This window comes from Thamnophis elegans, chromosome 4 (assembly GCF_009769535.1).
Source record: "Thamnophis elegans isolate rThaEle1 chromosome 4, rThaEle1.pri, whole genome shotgun sequence".
Lineage (NCBI taxonomy): Eukaryota > Metazoa > Chordata > Lepidosauria > Squamata > Colubridae > Thamnophis > Thamnophis elegans.
Window position 1 is genome coordinate 141033403 of NC_045544.1, and position 15723 is coordinate 141049125.

At 46.4% G+C, this 15723-nt stretch overlaps 1 protein-coding gene across 2 annotated transcripts in view; it reads left to right on the forward strand.

Moving 5' to 3' along the window:
• Positions 1–15723, forward strand: part of GIT1 (GIT ArfGAP 1) — a 55058-nt gene that overhangs the window by 24816 nt on the left and 14519 nt on the right. For both annotated transcript variants that reach the window (XM_032216733.1, XM_032216734.1), the window contains exons 2-8: positions 3679–3812; positions 5812–5924; positions 7399–7504; positions 10037–10123; positions 10208–10338; positions 13161–13255; positions 14084–14126. In XM_032216733.1, coding sequence (XP_032072624.1) covers positions 3679–3812; positions 5812–5924; positions 7399–7504; positions 10037–10123; positions 10208–10338; positions 13161–13255; positions 14084–14126 — 709 coding nt within the window. The remainder of the gene's footprint in view (positions 1–3678; positions 3813–5811; positions 5925–7398; positions 7505–10036; positions 10124–10207; positions 10339–13160; positions 13256–14083; positions 14127–15723) is intronic.

Sequence of the window (15723 nt, forward strand, 5' to 3'; positions counted from 1 at the left end):
AGAGCCCTGGAGTTTTTGTCCCCGTTTTACGACCTTTCTTCCCACAGTTGCTAAGCGAATCTCTGCCGTTGTTAAGTGAGGAACACGGACGTTAAGGGAATGTGGCTTCCCCATGGACGTTGCTCATCAGAGGTTCGGAAAAGCAGATCACGTGAACTGGGGACACTGTGTCCGTCATAAATATGAGTCTGTTGACAAATGTCTGAATTACTGAAAAACGATATCAACTTTTTTCAGTGCCGTCATAACTTTGAATGGTTACTAAATGTTATAAGGTTATAAGTCAAGGACTAGCTCTATTCTGTATTCCTTTTTTCAGCTTGGAAGGAGGACTCTTTCAAATGGCAGGTCCTCCTTTTGTGACAGGTGTCAGATATTGGCCGGGGGGGGGAGGAAGGGGAGAGGGAGGAAGGGGGGGGGGTGATGCCTCTGTTCTCTTTTTGGCTGCCATCACAAAGGGAGAGTTTCCTTAGCGACCGGTAGAACCCCCTGGCGGTTGCTAGGGAGACCTTTAGGGGTTTCCTTAGCAACAGGGGAGAGAGAGGGAGGGAGGGAGAGAAAGGGAAATGAATCTCTCCCTCTCTTTTTCTCTCTCCGTCGCCCTCCCCCTCTCTCTCCATCTCTCCCTCCCTCTCTCCTTCTCCCTCCCTTTCTCTCCATCCCTTTCTCTCCCTCTCTTCCCCCCTCTCTCTCCATCTTTCTCTTTTTCTCTCCCTCTCACTCTCTCCCTTTCTCTCCATCCCTCTCTCTTCCTCTCTCTACACCTCTCTCCCCCCTCCCTCCTTCTCCATCCCTTTCTTTCCCTCTCCCTCTCTCTCCCCCTCTCCCTCCCTCCCTCTCTCCTTCTCTCCATCCCTCTCTCTTCCTCTCTCTACACCTCTCCCACCCTCCTTCTCCATCCCTTTCTTTCCCTCTCTCTCCTCCCTCTCTCCCTCGCTTTCTCCCTCTCTCTCCTCTCTCTCTCCCTCTCTCTTTCTATATATCTCTCTCCCTCTCTCCCTTTCTCTCCATCCCTCTCTCTTCCTCTCTCTACACCTCTCTCCCCCCTCCCTCCTTCTCCATCCCTTTCTTTCCCTCTCTCTCCTCTCTCTCCCCCTCTCTCTCTTTCTATATATCTCTCTCCCTCTCTCCCTTTCTCTCCATCCCTCTCTCTTCCTCTCTCTACACCTCTCTCCCCCCTCCCTCCTTCTCCATCCCTTTCTTTCCCTCTCTCTCCTCCCTCTCTCCCTCGCTTTCTCCCTCTCTCTCCTCTCTCCCCCCCTCTATCTTTCTATATATCTCTCTCCCTCTCTCCCTTTCTCTCCATCCCTCTCTCTTCCTCTCTCTACACCTCTCTCCCCCCTCCCTCCTTCTCCATCCCTTTCTTTCCCTCTCTCCCTCTCTCTCCCCCCTCTCCCTCGCTCCCTCTCTCCTTCTCTCCATCCCTCTCTCTTCCTCTCTCTACACCTCTCCCACCCTCCTTCTCCATCCCTTTCTTTCCCTCTCTCTCCTCCCTCTCTCCCTCGCTTTCTCCCTCTCTCTCCTCTCTCTCCCCCTCTCTCTCTTTCTATATATCTCTCTCCCTCTCTCCCTTTCTCTCCATCCCTCTCTCTTCCTCTCTCTACACCTCTCTCCCTCCCTTCTTCTCCATCCCTTTCTCTCCCTCTCTCCCCCCCTCGCTCTCTCTCTCTCCTTCTCTCCATCCCTCTCTTTTCTTTTCTACACCTTTCTCTCTCTCTCTCTCTCCTTCTCCATCCCTTTCTCTCCGTCTCCCTCTCCCTCCCTCCCTCCCTCCCTCCCTGTCTCTCTTTCCCCATTTTCGCACTTCATCCATTGCAGCCTCCTCGGGGCCACGTGATCAAAATCCAGGCATTTGGAGACTGACTCCTATAAATGTTGGGCTCAGTTGTGGGTCGTAAGTGGAGGCCCTCCTGCAATCTTACGACAAGGGCTGCCCTTACTTTGGGGTTCAGTGGGTCCTGGTTTTCACGGGCTTCTGAGCATGTGCAGAATGCGTTTCCTCGTTTCCCCTTTTTAAGGGACCGGCAGGATCCGAATCCTTCTTCCCAAAAGGGAAATGAGAGAAATAGAGAAATTCCCTCCCTTGGCTGGTGATGGCATCATGTTGTGACTGCAAAAGAACGCAACACCTTTGTGTGAAAAGCACACTGGCCTCATATAACCCTCCTCCCTCCCCCCTGTGCAATTCTTAGCAGAAAGAACCGCAGAGGAAGAAAGAAAGAAGGAAAGAAAGAAAGAGAAAGAAAGAAAGAGAAAGGAAGGAAGGAAGGAAGAGAGGGAAAGAAAGAAAGAAAGAAAGAAAGACTAAGGGAAAGGAGGGAAGGAAGGGAAAGGAAAGAAGGAAGGAAGGAAGGGAAAGGAAGGAAGGAAGAAAGGGAAAGGAAGAAAGAAGGAAAGGGAAAGGAAGAAAGAAGGAAAAGAAGGAAGGAAGGGAAAGGAGGGAAGGAAGGGAAAGGAAGGAAGGAAGGAAGAGAGGGAAAGGAAGGAAGGAAGAAAGAGAAAGGGAAAGGAGGGAAGGAAGGAAAGGAAAGAAGGGAAAGGAAGGAAAGAAGGGAAAGGAAGGAAGGGAAAGGAAGGAAGAAGGAAAGGAAGGAAGGAAGGAAGGAAGGAAGGAAGGGAAAGGAGAGAAGGAAGGGAAAGGAAGGAAGGAAGGAAGAAAGAAAGAAAAGGGAAGGAAGGAAGGAAGGAAGGAAGAACAGATTTTCAAAGGGTCAGCAGGACGCATTTCAAAGGAAAAGGGGGATTTTTAAGTGCCCGGCCTCCTCAAGCCCCTTGCCCCCCACCCCACCCCACAAGCAGGGCACAGACCCTCTTTTCCCCAAACCAAGGTCTCCTCTTTTCAGACAACCAGAGTGCCTTGTTCCTCTGGTTCATGGAATGTATATGCATAATTCTGTATTTATTTATTTTGTCATATTTCTATGTTGTGTATATGGGAGGTGGTGATCCTTTGGCAGCCGTGTGCAAAGACATTTCGTTTTAATGTATGTTGATTCGTGTACATTCAAAGTGACAATAAAGTTATTCTAAGGAAGGGGGCAAGAAATGAAAGAAGGGGAAGGGAGTGAGGGAAGAAGGAAGAACGCAAGGGGGAGGAAGGAAGGAAGGAAGGAAGAAAAAAGGATGGGAGGGAGGGAAGAAAGGAAGGAAGGAGTGAGGGAAGAAAGGAAGGGGGAGGAAGGAAGGAAAGAGGGAAGGAGGAAGAGGGAGAGAGGAAGGAAGGAAAGAGAGAGGGAGGGAGGAAAAAGGGAGGGAGAGAGAAATCAAGGTGAAGGAAGGAAAGAAGGAGGAAGAAAAGGAGGGAAGGAAAGAAAGGGAGGGAGTAAAGCAGGAGGAAGGAAGGAAAAAGGGAAGCAGGGGGGAAGGAAGGAGAAGATATATGGGAAGGAAAGAAAGAGGAAGGGAGGGAGAAAAGAGGGAAGAAGGAAGGAAAAAGGGAAGGGGGAAGGAAGGAAGGGCACATGTGAAGAGGTGGAAAATGCATTTCTCGCCTCCTGTGTTTCGTAGAGGCCGATCCGTGTACATTCAAAGTGGGAATAAAGTTATTCTAAGTCCCGCGTGGGCTGTGATGGTGGAGCATGGTTTCTGCAGTCCCTCTCCACACGCCTCCCCAGGCTGCCCCTCTTTTCCTCACCTGCTTCACCTCCCCCCCTCAATCTCTCATCTCTCCCCCTCCAGACCCCGGCTGGGCGTCCATCAACCGAGGGGTTCTGGTGTGTGACGAGTGCTGCAGTGTCCATCGGAGTTTGGGCCGCCATATTTCCATCGTGAAGCACCTGCGACACAGCCCCTGGTCGGCCACCTTGCTACAGGTGAGTGGCGGGGGGGGGCGTCCCTGTTCTGGGCGTGGGGCTTATGGGTACCCCCTGCTTCCCTTCACCCATTTTATGGGGCATGGATCTTTATATGGTTGGGTGGTGCGGTGGCCTAGAGGTGGCGCTCTCGCCTCACAACCTGGAGTTCTATGAGTTCGATCCTAGAGGGAGAAGCAGAGATTTCTCTCTCTCTGGGCAGAATGAGAATCTATCTGCTGAACAAAACTCCACATCGGCAACAGGGAAAGGCATCCGGCCATTAAAACACTCTGCTAGCTCCATTGAGTTGCCCAGAGTTCACACCCACAACTTCTGGCAGCAAACTGTTCCACAAGTTAATTGTTCCCATAGTCAGGAAGTTTCTATTTAATTCCAGGTTACTTCTCTCCTTGATAAGTTTCCATCCATTGGTTCTTGTCCTGCCCTCTGCTGATTTTATTTTATTTTATTTTATTTTATTATTTTATTTTATTTTATTTTATTTTATTTTATTTTATTTTATTTTATTTTATTTTATTTTATTATTTTATTTTATTTTATTTTATTTTATTTTATTTTATTTTATTATTTTATTTTATTTTATTATTTTATTTTATTTTATTTTATTTTATTATTTTATTATTTTATTTATTTATTTATTTATTGTATTTATTGTATTTATTGTATTTATTGTATTTATTGTATTTATTTTATTTTATTTATTTTATTTATTTTATTTATTTTATTTATTATTTTATTTATTTTATTTATTTATTTTATTATTTTATTTTATTTATTTTATTTATTTTATTTATTTATTTTATTATTTTATTTTATTTATTTTATTTATTTTATTTATTTATTTTATTTTATTTCTTTTATTTTATTTATTTTATTTTATTTCTTTTATTTCTTTTATTATTTTATTTTATTTTATTTTATTATTTTATTTTATTTTATTATTTTATTTTATTTTATTGCTTTATTTCTGTTTTTTATTAATTAAATTTTCATGCTGCCTTCTTGCTCTTGAGCGACTCCGGCCTGCTTACCCACATGATCAAAGCCACCATGGAAAACCTCCCAAGTGTACATTTCCTTGCTCCCCAAACAGCCGGGCGGGAGATGACATAACCCTTAAAGACACCCCCCCCCTCTTACTAATCAGTAGTGAAAGCAGAACAGGGACCCCTTCAAAAACAGCCCTCCTTCCCTCCACCCAAAAAAACAAACCAAGATTCCCAGTTTAAGGATGGAGAGAGAGAGGGAGGCAGAGGGAGGGAGAGAGAGAAAAAGAGGGTGGGAGGTAGAGGGGGAGCTGGAGAAAAAGGGATGGAGAAAGAGAGGGAGAGAGAGAGGGAGACAGAGGGGGAGGGAGAGGAAGGGAGGGGGAAGGAGGGAAAGAGGAAGAGGGAGGGGGAGAGAGAGCTGTAGAGAGAGAGGGAGGGAGGGAGAGAGAGAGAAAGAGAGGGTGGGAGGGAGGGAGAGGGAGAGCTGGAGAAAAAGGGATGGGGAAAGAGAGGGAGAGAGGAAGAGCGAGGGAGGGGGAGAGGGAGCTGTAGAGAGAGGGAAGGAGAGGAGGAGGGAGTGAGTGGGAAGGGAGAGGGAAGGAGGAGAAGGAGAACTGTAGAGAGAGGGAGAGATAGGGAGGGAGAGGGAGAGCTGGAGAAAAAGGGATGGAGAAAGAGGGAGAGAGGAAGAGGGAGGGGGAGAGAGAGCTGTAGAGAGAGGGAAGGAGAGGGGGAGGGAGAGAGTGGGGAGGGAGAGGGAGGGAGGGAGAGAGAGAACATTGGAAGGGAATCTGGGGTTGGCATCTGGGTGCCAAGGAACCAGGGCAGCTGGAGGGGCAGAAGGCAGAGGAGATCTCTTCCTGGGGAAAACCTTCCTGGCATGGAGGGGAGAGTGTGTGTGCGTGGGGGGGGGGGTGTCCCTCAGTATGTGCTCCTCATAATCTCCCCCCACCCCCTTCCTCTTAAACCCCCCCCCCCACTTCAAAAAACTTGGCCTTCTCTTCCAGATGGTTCACACGCTTGCCAGCAATGGCGCCAACTCCATCTGGGAGCACTCCCTCCTCGATCCGGCGCAAGTGCAGAGCGGACGCCGTAAAGCAAACCCTCAGGACAAAGTCCAGTGAGTGGGGTTTTTTGGGGGGGGGGGGTTAGGGCTCCAGTGGTGGAAGGCCTCGATATGTGGCCCTAACGTTTTTGGAGAGGGGAGAGGGGAATTTCCATGCCAGTGTTTCAAAATTTCATATATTTTTAATTGTCTTCACACACACACACACACACACAAACACACAAACACACAAACACACAAACACCAATCTGGTGCAGGTAGTCCAGGGAGTTGTAGCCCACCCCTCTTTACCATTGCCAAGGTTGAAAAAAGGTGTGTGGGCTAGAGCAGGGGTCTCCAACCATGACAAGTTTAACCCTGGGGGACTTAAACTTGCCTAAGGGATTCTGGGAGTTGAAGTCCACCAGTCTTAAAGCAAAGCCGGCTGAGGGATTCTGGGAGTTGAAGTCCACCAGTCCTAAATCAAAGCCGGCTGAGGGATTCTGGGAGTTGAAGTCCACCAGTCCTAAATCAAACCTGGCTGAGAGATTCTGGGAGTTGAAGTCCACAAGTCCTAAATCAAAGCCGGCTGAGGGATTCTGGGAGTTGAAGTCCACCAGTCTTAAATCAAAGCCGGCTGAGGGATTCTGGGAGTTGAAGTCCACCAGTCTTAAATCAAAGCCGGCTGAGGGATTCTGGGAGTTGAAGTCCACCAGTCCTAAATCAAACCTGGCTGAGGGATTCTGGGAGTTGAAGTCCACCAGTCTTAAATCAAAGCCAGCTGAGGGATTCTGGGAGTTGAAGTCCACAAGTCCTAAATCAAAGCCGGCTGAGGGATTCTGGGAGTTGAAGTCCACCAGTCCTAAATCAAACCTGGCTGAGGGATTCTGGGAGTTGAAGTCCACAAGTCCTAAAGCAAAGCCGGCTGAGAGATTCTGGGAGTTGAAGTCCACAAGTCCTAAATCAAAGCCGGCTGAGGGATTCTGGGAGTTGAAGTCCACCAGTCTTAAATCAAAGCCAGCTGAGGGATTCTGGGAGTTGAAGTCCACAAGTCCTAAATCAAAGCCGGCTGAGGGATTCTGGGAGTTGAAGTCCCCCAGTCTTAAAGCAAAGCCGGCTGAGGGATTCTGGGAGTTGAAGTCCACAAGTCCTAAATCAAAGCCGGCTGAGGGATTCTGGGAGTTGAAGTCCACAAGTCCTAAATCAAAGCCGGCTGGGGGATTCTGGGAGTTGAAGTCCACAAGTCTTAAACTTGCCAAGGTTGTTAGACCCCTGGGCTAGAACTATCCTCAGGGGGATCTAAAGAGGGTTGTGCCAATTAAAGACCCCCACATTAAAGGGGGCAGGGAATAATGGTCTCCCCTCCCCATTTTGGATAGACCTGCTTGTGGCCTGAGCTGGGGGGGGGGCTTTTATTCTTGCTTCTTGCCCTGCCTCCACCGCAGTTTTGCCCCTCAAAGCCACCACCCCCCACCCTCCAGTTAAGGACAGGGCCATCCCTGGGGGAAGAAAGACCCCTAACTGATGTGTTCTTTTGCCCCCCACCCAGCCCCACCAAGTCTGAATTCATCCGTGCCAAATACCAGATGTTAGCCTTCGTACATAAGCTCCCGTGCCGGGATGATGATGGGGTCACCGCCAAGGATCTCAGCAAGGTGAGTGTGCATGTGGGTGTGTTTGTGGGTGTGCATGGTGTGCTGTGTGTGTGTGTGTGTGTGTGTGCACGCTCCTGCCCTCCTTTGTGGTCTTCTGGAAACCTCCTCTTCTGAAAGAGTTTAAGTTTGTTTAAAGACATGGATGGAGAGGAGGGAGAGATGGAGAGAAAGAGAGAGGGGGAGAGAGGGAGGGACAGAGAAAGAGAGAGATGGCCTAGAGGTGGGGCTCTCGCCTCACAATCAGGAGGCTGTGAGTTCAACCCTAGGTAGAGGCCCATATTTCTCTCTCTGGGCCCAACGAGAATATATCTGCTAAAATATAACTTCCCATTGGTGAGAGGAAAGGCATCTGGCCACTAAAACACCCAGTTCCATTCAGTTGCCCAGACTCCACCCTGCAAGGGATTATGGGTTGTTAAGAGAAGATGATAGATGATAGGTAGAGAGGTGATAGAGACAGACAGACAATTGAAGATAGATCAATGTTAGAACAATGATGATGATGAGATAGATAGATAGATAGATAGATAGATAGATAGATAGATAGATATATTCAGAGAGAGAGAGAGAAAGGTAGATGTAGTCAGATGATAGAGAGAGATTGTCGATAAATAGATCAATGTTAGATCAATGATGATAGATAGATAAATAGAGAGATATAGATAGAAATAGATAGATAGATAGATAGATAGAAATAGATATAGATATAGATAAAGAGATAGAGAGATGAAGAGATAGATAGATAGATTGATAGATAGATAGATATAGAGAGATAAATAGATATAGAGATATAGAGAGATGAAGAGACAGATAGATAGAAAGATAAATAGATAGAAATAGATATATATATATAGATAAATATAGAGATAGAGAGATGGAGAGATAGATATATATATATATATATATATATATATATATATATATATATATATATATATATATATATACATACATACATACATACATACATACAGAGAGAGAGAGAGATGAAGAGATAGATGATAGATAGATAGATAGATAGTTAGATTGATAGATAGATAGATAGATAGATAGATAGATAGATAGATAGATAGATAGATAGATAGATATAGAGAGATAAATAGATAGAAATAGATAAATAGATATAGAGATATAGAGAGATGAAGACAGATAGAGAGATAAATAGATAGATATATATAGATAAATATAGAGATAGAGAGATGGAGAGATAGATTGAATATATATATATATATATATATATATATATATATATATATATATATATATATATATATATATATATATATATATATGTTATATTTATGCTGATAAATAAATAAAGGGAGACTAGTATAGATCTATTTCAAGCTATTTAGCTCTCATCAGCTAGCCATACCCAAGTTTTTGGGAATCGAACCTGTGCTCTATTGCCTCCCCAGGCAGGGAGTTAACCATTTGAGCTACAGAGAACGACTCCTTTATCAGCCAGCCAGGGTGGGAGGTATATACTTAAAGTCACAACCCCTGGTATGCCCAAGTATGGGAGGAAGGTCACACTTCCACTTAACTCCCTGCCTGGGAGGCAATAGAGCACAGGTTCGATTCCCAAAAACTTGGGTATGGCTAGCTGATGAGAGCTAAATAGCTTGAAATAGATCTATACTAGTCTCCCTTTATTTATTTATCAGCACAAATATAACAAATGTAACACAAAAGGCAACAGTAAAAAATATTGGGTTTCTGTCTGGATGGACTCTTGTGACGAGCCTAATGACAGAGAGTGGAAGTGTGACACAGAGAGAGAGAGAGAGAGAGATGAAGAGATAGATGATAGATAGATAGATAGATAGAGATAGATAGAGAGATAAATAGATAGAAATAGATATATATAGATAAATAGATAGAGAGATAGAGAGATGAAGAGATAGATAGATAGATGATAGATAGATAGATAGATAGATAGATAGATAGATAGATAGATAGATAGATAGATAGGGATAGATAAAGAGATAAAGAGATAAATAAATAGATAAGAGATAGATAGATAAAATAGAGATAGATAGATAAATAGATAGATAGATAGATAGATAGATAGATAGATAGATAGATAGATAGATATAAAGAGATGAAGAGATAGATAGATAGATAGATAGAGAGATAAATAGATATAGATAGATAGATAGATAGATAGATAGATAGATGATAGATAGATAGATAGATATAAAAGATAGTGATAGCTATATAAATCAGATAGATTGATGATTGATACATAAATAGATGATTCATGATAGATCCGTGAAAACTGATAAGATAAGACAATAGAAAGATCAGTGATAGAGCAGTGATGACAGACAGACAGACCAGGCCAGGCCATATCAGGGGATTCCGTCCATCTCAATCTTGAGAACTTTGAAGACCGGAGAACTTCCACTCCCAGAGTTCCCCAGCCAGTGATGGGGGGGGGGGGAGGGAAAGTTGGCTGTCGGGGGAATTCTGGGAGTTGAAGTCCCTTCTCAGCCCTCTGATCTCCTTTTCCCCCCCGTCTCCCGGCAGCAACTCCATTCCAGTGTCCGAACAGGGAACCTGGAGACCTGTCTGCGCCTTCTCTCCTTGGGGGCCCAAGCCAACTTCTTCCACCCGGTAAGTCCGAGGCTGATCTGTACCTCGGCCCAGAGCTTCTGGGCACGTGCAGAGTTCCCATCGGCTTCTCTTCCCTTTTCGTAGGAGAAAGGGACCACGCCTCTTCACGTGGCTGCCAAAGCGGGCCAGGTGCTGCAGGCGGAGCTGCTGGTGGTCTATGGGGCTGACCCAGGCGCCCCCGACGTGAATGGCCGGACCCCCATCGACTACGCCAGGTGGGGGCCATGGGGCGGCGATGGGGGGGGCAGATTCGTCTGCAGGAAAAGAAAATTCTCCAGGTTCCTGGGAGTTCTAGAAGCTCATATCGGTAGTCCTCGACCTGCGACCATGAGTGAGCCCAACGTTTCTGTTGCTAAGTGAGATATTTGTTAAGTGAGCTTGGTCCCACGGCTGTTAAGTGAATCTGGTGACAGTTACGGTGACAGACTGATAAGAGATAATCCAGCCCAGGTGGTTGTGGCTTGGCCCCTCCCAAGAGAGTATATAAGAAGAGACTTTGGGAGGAGTCTGGTTTGCAGGACACAACCATTCGTAGTAATCTGGACTGACAACCACGGCGATTTACATTCGCTTAACAACAGTGGCAACAAAGGTCGCAAAACGGGGCCCTTTCAATCGCTTGACGGTGAACACCTTTCGCGCCACTGTTGTTAAGCGAATCGCCGTGGTTGTCAGTTACATGGTTGTTAAGTGAATCTGGCTTCACTTAACAGCCGTGGGGGCCAAGCTCACTTAACAGCTGTCTCACTTAGCAACAGAAACGTTGGGCTTCATTGTGGACAGAAGTCGAGGAACACCTAGGCGAGCTTCTAGAACTCCCAGGAACCTGGAGGATTTTCTCTTCCTGTGGACTTGGCTTGTCGGAGGGGTCGCAAAAGGGGATCACCGCGACCGTCATAAGTGGGAGTCAATTGCCAAGCCTCAGAGACCTTTTATCACATGGGCTGCAACGGTCATAAGTGTGAAAAATGGAGTTTTCAGTGTCGTTTCAACGGTCGCTAAACGAACCGTTGCAAGTCGAGGACTCACTGTATTTAGACAAGGTCCAAATTTGCACCTTCTTGCCTGATCCATCACAAGTGGAAAGGGGCATTAAGAGGCCATCCAGCCTGACCCCGAGGAATGCAGGAATGCACTGCAGGTAATCCTCGACTTAGGACGGCAGTTGGCCCTGGACTTCAGTCATAAGTCATTGTGGTCATAAGTTGAAACTGGACCCAGTTCGGTGACACTTATGATGGTCATTAAGTGAATCTCATTACGGTTAAGGAATCCGCTGGAAATCAGCGGGAAAAGTTCAAAACTTGTAAATCCCATGACTGCAGAATTGTTAGAGCAAAAATAATAAAAGCAAAAATGATGATGGAACTACGGAGATGGTGCCAGGGTCGTAAGCATGAATCTAAGTTCTATAGGTCGTCCTTGACTTATGACCACAGTTGAGCCCGTCGCTAAGCCAACAGTTGTTAAGTGAGTTTTCAACTATGGTGTGTTTAGACCGCTGAATAAGGGAAATTCATCAAGGAGAGAAGCAACCTGGAACTAAGGAGAAACTTCCTACGAGTGAGGACAATTAACCAGTGGAACAGCTGGCCACTAGGAGTTCTGGTGCTTCATAACTGGAGGTGTTTAAGAAGATATTGGGCAGCCATATGTCTGAAACGGGATAGTATCTCCTGCTTGAGCAGGGGGCTCGACTAGAAGACCTCCAGGTTCCCTTCCAGCCCAAGGATTCTATGATTCTGGAAGGGAGGGAGGGAAGGAAGGTAAAATAAGGGGAAAGAAGGAAGATGACATGGAAGGAAGGAAAAATAAGGGGAAAGAAGAAAGGAAGGAAGGAAGGAAGGAAGGAAGGAAGGAAGGAAGGAAGGAAGGAAGGAAGGAAGGAAGGAAAAATAAGGGGAGGGAAGATGAGCAGATGGAAGGAAGGAGGGAAGGGAAAATAAGGGGAAGGAAGGAAGGAATGAAGGAAAAATAAGGAGAGGGAAGATGAGCAGATGGAAGGAAGGAGGGAAGGGAAAATAAGGGGAAGGAAGGAAGGAATGAAGGAAAAATAAGGAGAGGGAAGAAGAGCAGATGGAAGGAAGGAGGGAAGGGAAAATAAGGGGAAGGAAGGAAGGAATGAAGGAAAAATAAGGGGAGGGAAGATGAGCAGATGGAAGGAAGGAGGGAAGGGAAAATAAGGGGAAGGAAGGAAGGAATGAAGGAAAAATAAGGGGAGGGAAGATGAGCAGATGGAAGGAAGGAGGGAAGGGAAAATAAGGGGAAGGAAGGGAAGGAAGGAATGAAGGAAAAATAAGGGGAGGGAAGATGAGCAGATGGAAGGAAGGAAGGAAGGAAGGAAGGAAAGGAAGCAACAGATGGAAACTAATCAAGGAGAGAAGCAACTTGAAACTAAGCAGAAACTTCCTAACAGTGAGAACAATTAACCAGGGGAACAACTTGCCACCAGAAGTTGTGGGTGGCTCCATCACTGGAGGCTTTTAAGGAGAAAGTGGAAAACCATTTGTCCGAGGGGGTGTAGGTTCTCCTGATTGGGCCGGCGGGCTGGACTAGAAGACCTCCAGGATTCCTTCCAGCTCTATTCAATTCTAAGATCCTAAACAACTGACCTTACCTCCAGTGCTCTGAACCCCAAAACACTTGGGCCCATTTTGGCTCAGGAAGAGTGAAGGTGGGCTCAGGTGTGCAATGCAATTCTAGATCCGTCCCCTGCCCCCTACCTGCCCCGTGACGCAATTCTTCCGGCTGGGTTGAGCCCCGGTGCCTGGCTTACCTGGTCTTACCTGGAAGAGCCGAGGTGGCGCAGTGGTTAGGGTGCAGCACTGCAGGCCACTTCAGCTGACTGCTATCTGCAGTTCGGCGGTTCAAATCTCACCAGCTCAGGGTTGACTCAGCCTTCCATCCTTCCGAGGTGGGTGAAATGAGGACCCGGATTGTTGTTGGGGGCGATATGCTGACTCTGTAAACCGCTTAGAGAGGGCTGAAAGCCCTATGAAGCGGTAGATAAGTCCAACTGCTATTTTCCACTCCGCAGACAGGCGTCCCAACACGAACTGGCCGAGAGACTGGTGGAGTGCCAGTACGAACTGACCGACCGGCTGGCCTTCTACCTGTGTGGGCGCAAGCCAGGTAAGGGAATGGCGGCCCCAGCGGGGTGTGTGTGTGTCTTGACTGGGTGAGGGCACGCAGAGCAGTTTGGGTGGGGGGGTGGGAGAATAGATGGAGCTCAGGGTTGAAATGAAGGCTCCTTGGTGGGTTTCTGGCAGGCGTTTCGTGACCCAACTAGGTAACAGCATCAGGACTAGAAGGGAGAGAGGTTTTTAAAGAGGAGGAGGAGGAGGAGGAGGAGGAAGTAGACTGTGGGGTCCGGTCCAGGGTGCCCTTTGAGCCTGGTGGTTTCCTTACAGATGTTTCATGACCCAACTAGGGAACATCATCAGTGCTAGAGGGTGTGGGGTTTGCAGGGAGGAGAAAGAAGCAGGGGGAAGATGAGGAGGAGGAGGAGGAGGAGGAGGAGAAGAAAGAGGAGGAGAAGGAGGAGGAGGAGGAGGAGGAGGAGAAGAAGAAAGAGGAGGAGGAGAAGAAAGAGGAGGAGGAGGAAGAGGAGGAGAACTGTGGGGTCCTTGGTGCTCTCTGAGCTTAGTGGTTTCCTTGTAGATGTTTCACGACCCAACTAGGGAACATCATCAGAACTAGAAGGGAGAGAGGTTTTCAAAGAGGAGGAGATGGAGGAGGACTGTGGTGTCCTTGGTGGTCTCTGAACTTGGGGGTTTTCTTGCAGATGTTTCATGACCCAACTAGGTAATGTCATCAGTGCTAGAAGGGAGGAGGAGATTGCAGAGAGGAGGAGGAGGAGGAGTGTGGGGTCCTTGGTGGTCTCTGAGCTTGACAGTTAATCTATCGGGTATTGATCAGATTTTGGCTCACTGTGTTTTTCCCCTGCTTTTTCCCCGGTAGATCACAAGAACGGCCATTACATCATTCCACAGATGGCAGACAGGTAAGAGCCCCCCCTCCCCTTTAACGCCCCCCCCCACCTTCCTTTCCGCCCGTTAAGGGAGGAGGTGCTGCCCCCTCGTGGCCATTCTCGGCCAGGCATTGCCCATCTGGGATCCTGTACAAAAATAGACTTTTTTTCTTTTGGCTGCCGAGAATTCCTTTTTAACCCCCCAAAAAGGTGGTTGTTTTTTTTGTAAAAAAAAGTCTCATGCAACCACGTCAGAAATAATCTGTCCTAAAGTGAGAATGACCTTCGTGAATTAATTGATTTACCTTCTTTTCCTGCTTCGCATTAAACGAAATCTTAAAGTGAGATTCAGTAAGACAGAACTTTTTACAACTTTGTGGGAAAGTACAATTATAGGCAATGAATTGCCATTTATTGGTTAGCCTTTTAGAAGAGTTGCTCCACACACACACACACACACACACACACACACACACACATATATATTTAAAGTCACAACCCCCGGTATGCCCAAATATGGGAGGAAGTTCACTACTTCCATTCTCTGTCCATCGGCTCGTCACAAGAGACCATCCTTTATTTATTTATCAGCACAAATACAACATATATATATGCTATATTTATGCTGATAAATAAATAAAGGGAGACTAGTGTAGATCTATTTCAAGCTATTTAGCTCTCATCAGCTAGCCATACCCAAGTTTGGGAATCGAACCTGTGCTCCATTGCCTCCCAGGCAGGGAGTTAACCATTTGAGCTACAGAGAATGACTCCTTATATATATAGGCTAGTCCTCAACTTATGACCACAATGGAGCCCCCCCATTTCTGTTGCTATGCTGTTGTTAAATGGGTAACATTTTAAATGTGCAACTGTGTAATCTAGTTATCCATTTAATGCAGTATTTCTCAATCTTGGCATCTTTTAAGAAAAGTGAACTCCAGAATTCCCGAGCCAGCTTTTATGACCTTTCTGGCCAGGGTTGTTAAGTGAATCACTGCGGTTGTTAAGCAAGACACACAGTTGTTAAATGAATCCGGCTTCCCCAGTGAATCCCAAAACGGCTGTTCCTACGCCATTGTTAAATGAGTTTTGCCCCTTTTTGGGACCTTTTTTGCCAGGGTTGTTAAGTGAATCACTGCGGTTGTTAAGCAAGACACACAGTTGTTAAATGAATCCAGATTCCCCAATGAATCCCAAAATGGCTGTTCCTATGCCGTTGTTAAATGGGTTTTGCCCCTTTTTGGGACCTTTTTTTGCCAGGGTTGTTAAGTGAATCACTGCGGTTGCTAAGTGAGTCACTCGGGATTGAGTGAGCCTGGCTTCCTCATTGATTAACCCCCCCCCCAAAAAAAAGACACTGCGACCATCATAAATATGAGTCAGCTACCAAGCGTCTGAATTTGGACCATACGACCAATGATTGTAAGTGTGAAAAATGGTCGTAGTCCACTTTTATTTTAATGCCGTTGCAACTTGAAGTGGTCATTAAACGGGCAGTGGTAAGTCGTGGACTTCCTGTGTCTCAGATGCAAGGCATGCGCAGAACGGTTCAAGTTCCGTTAGGGCCAGGATGGCAAACCCATGGCATTCATGCTGAAAGTGGCAGCCAGAGCCACATCCCCGGGCA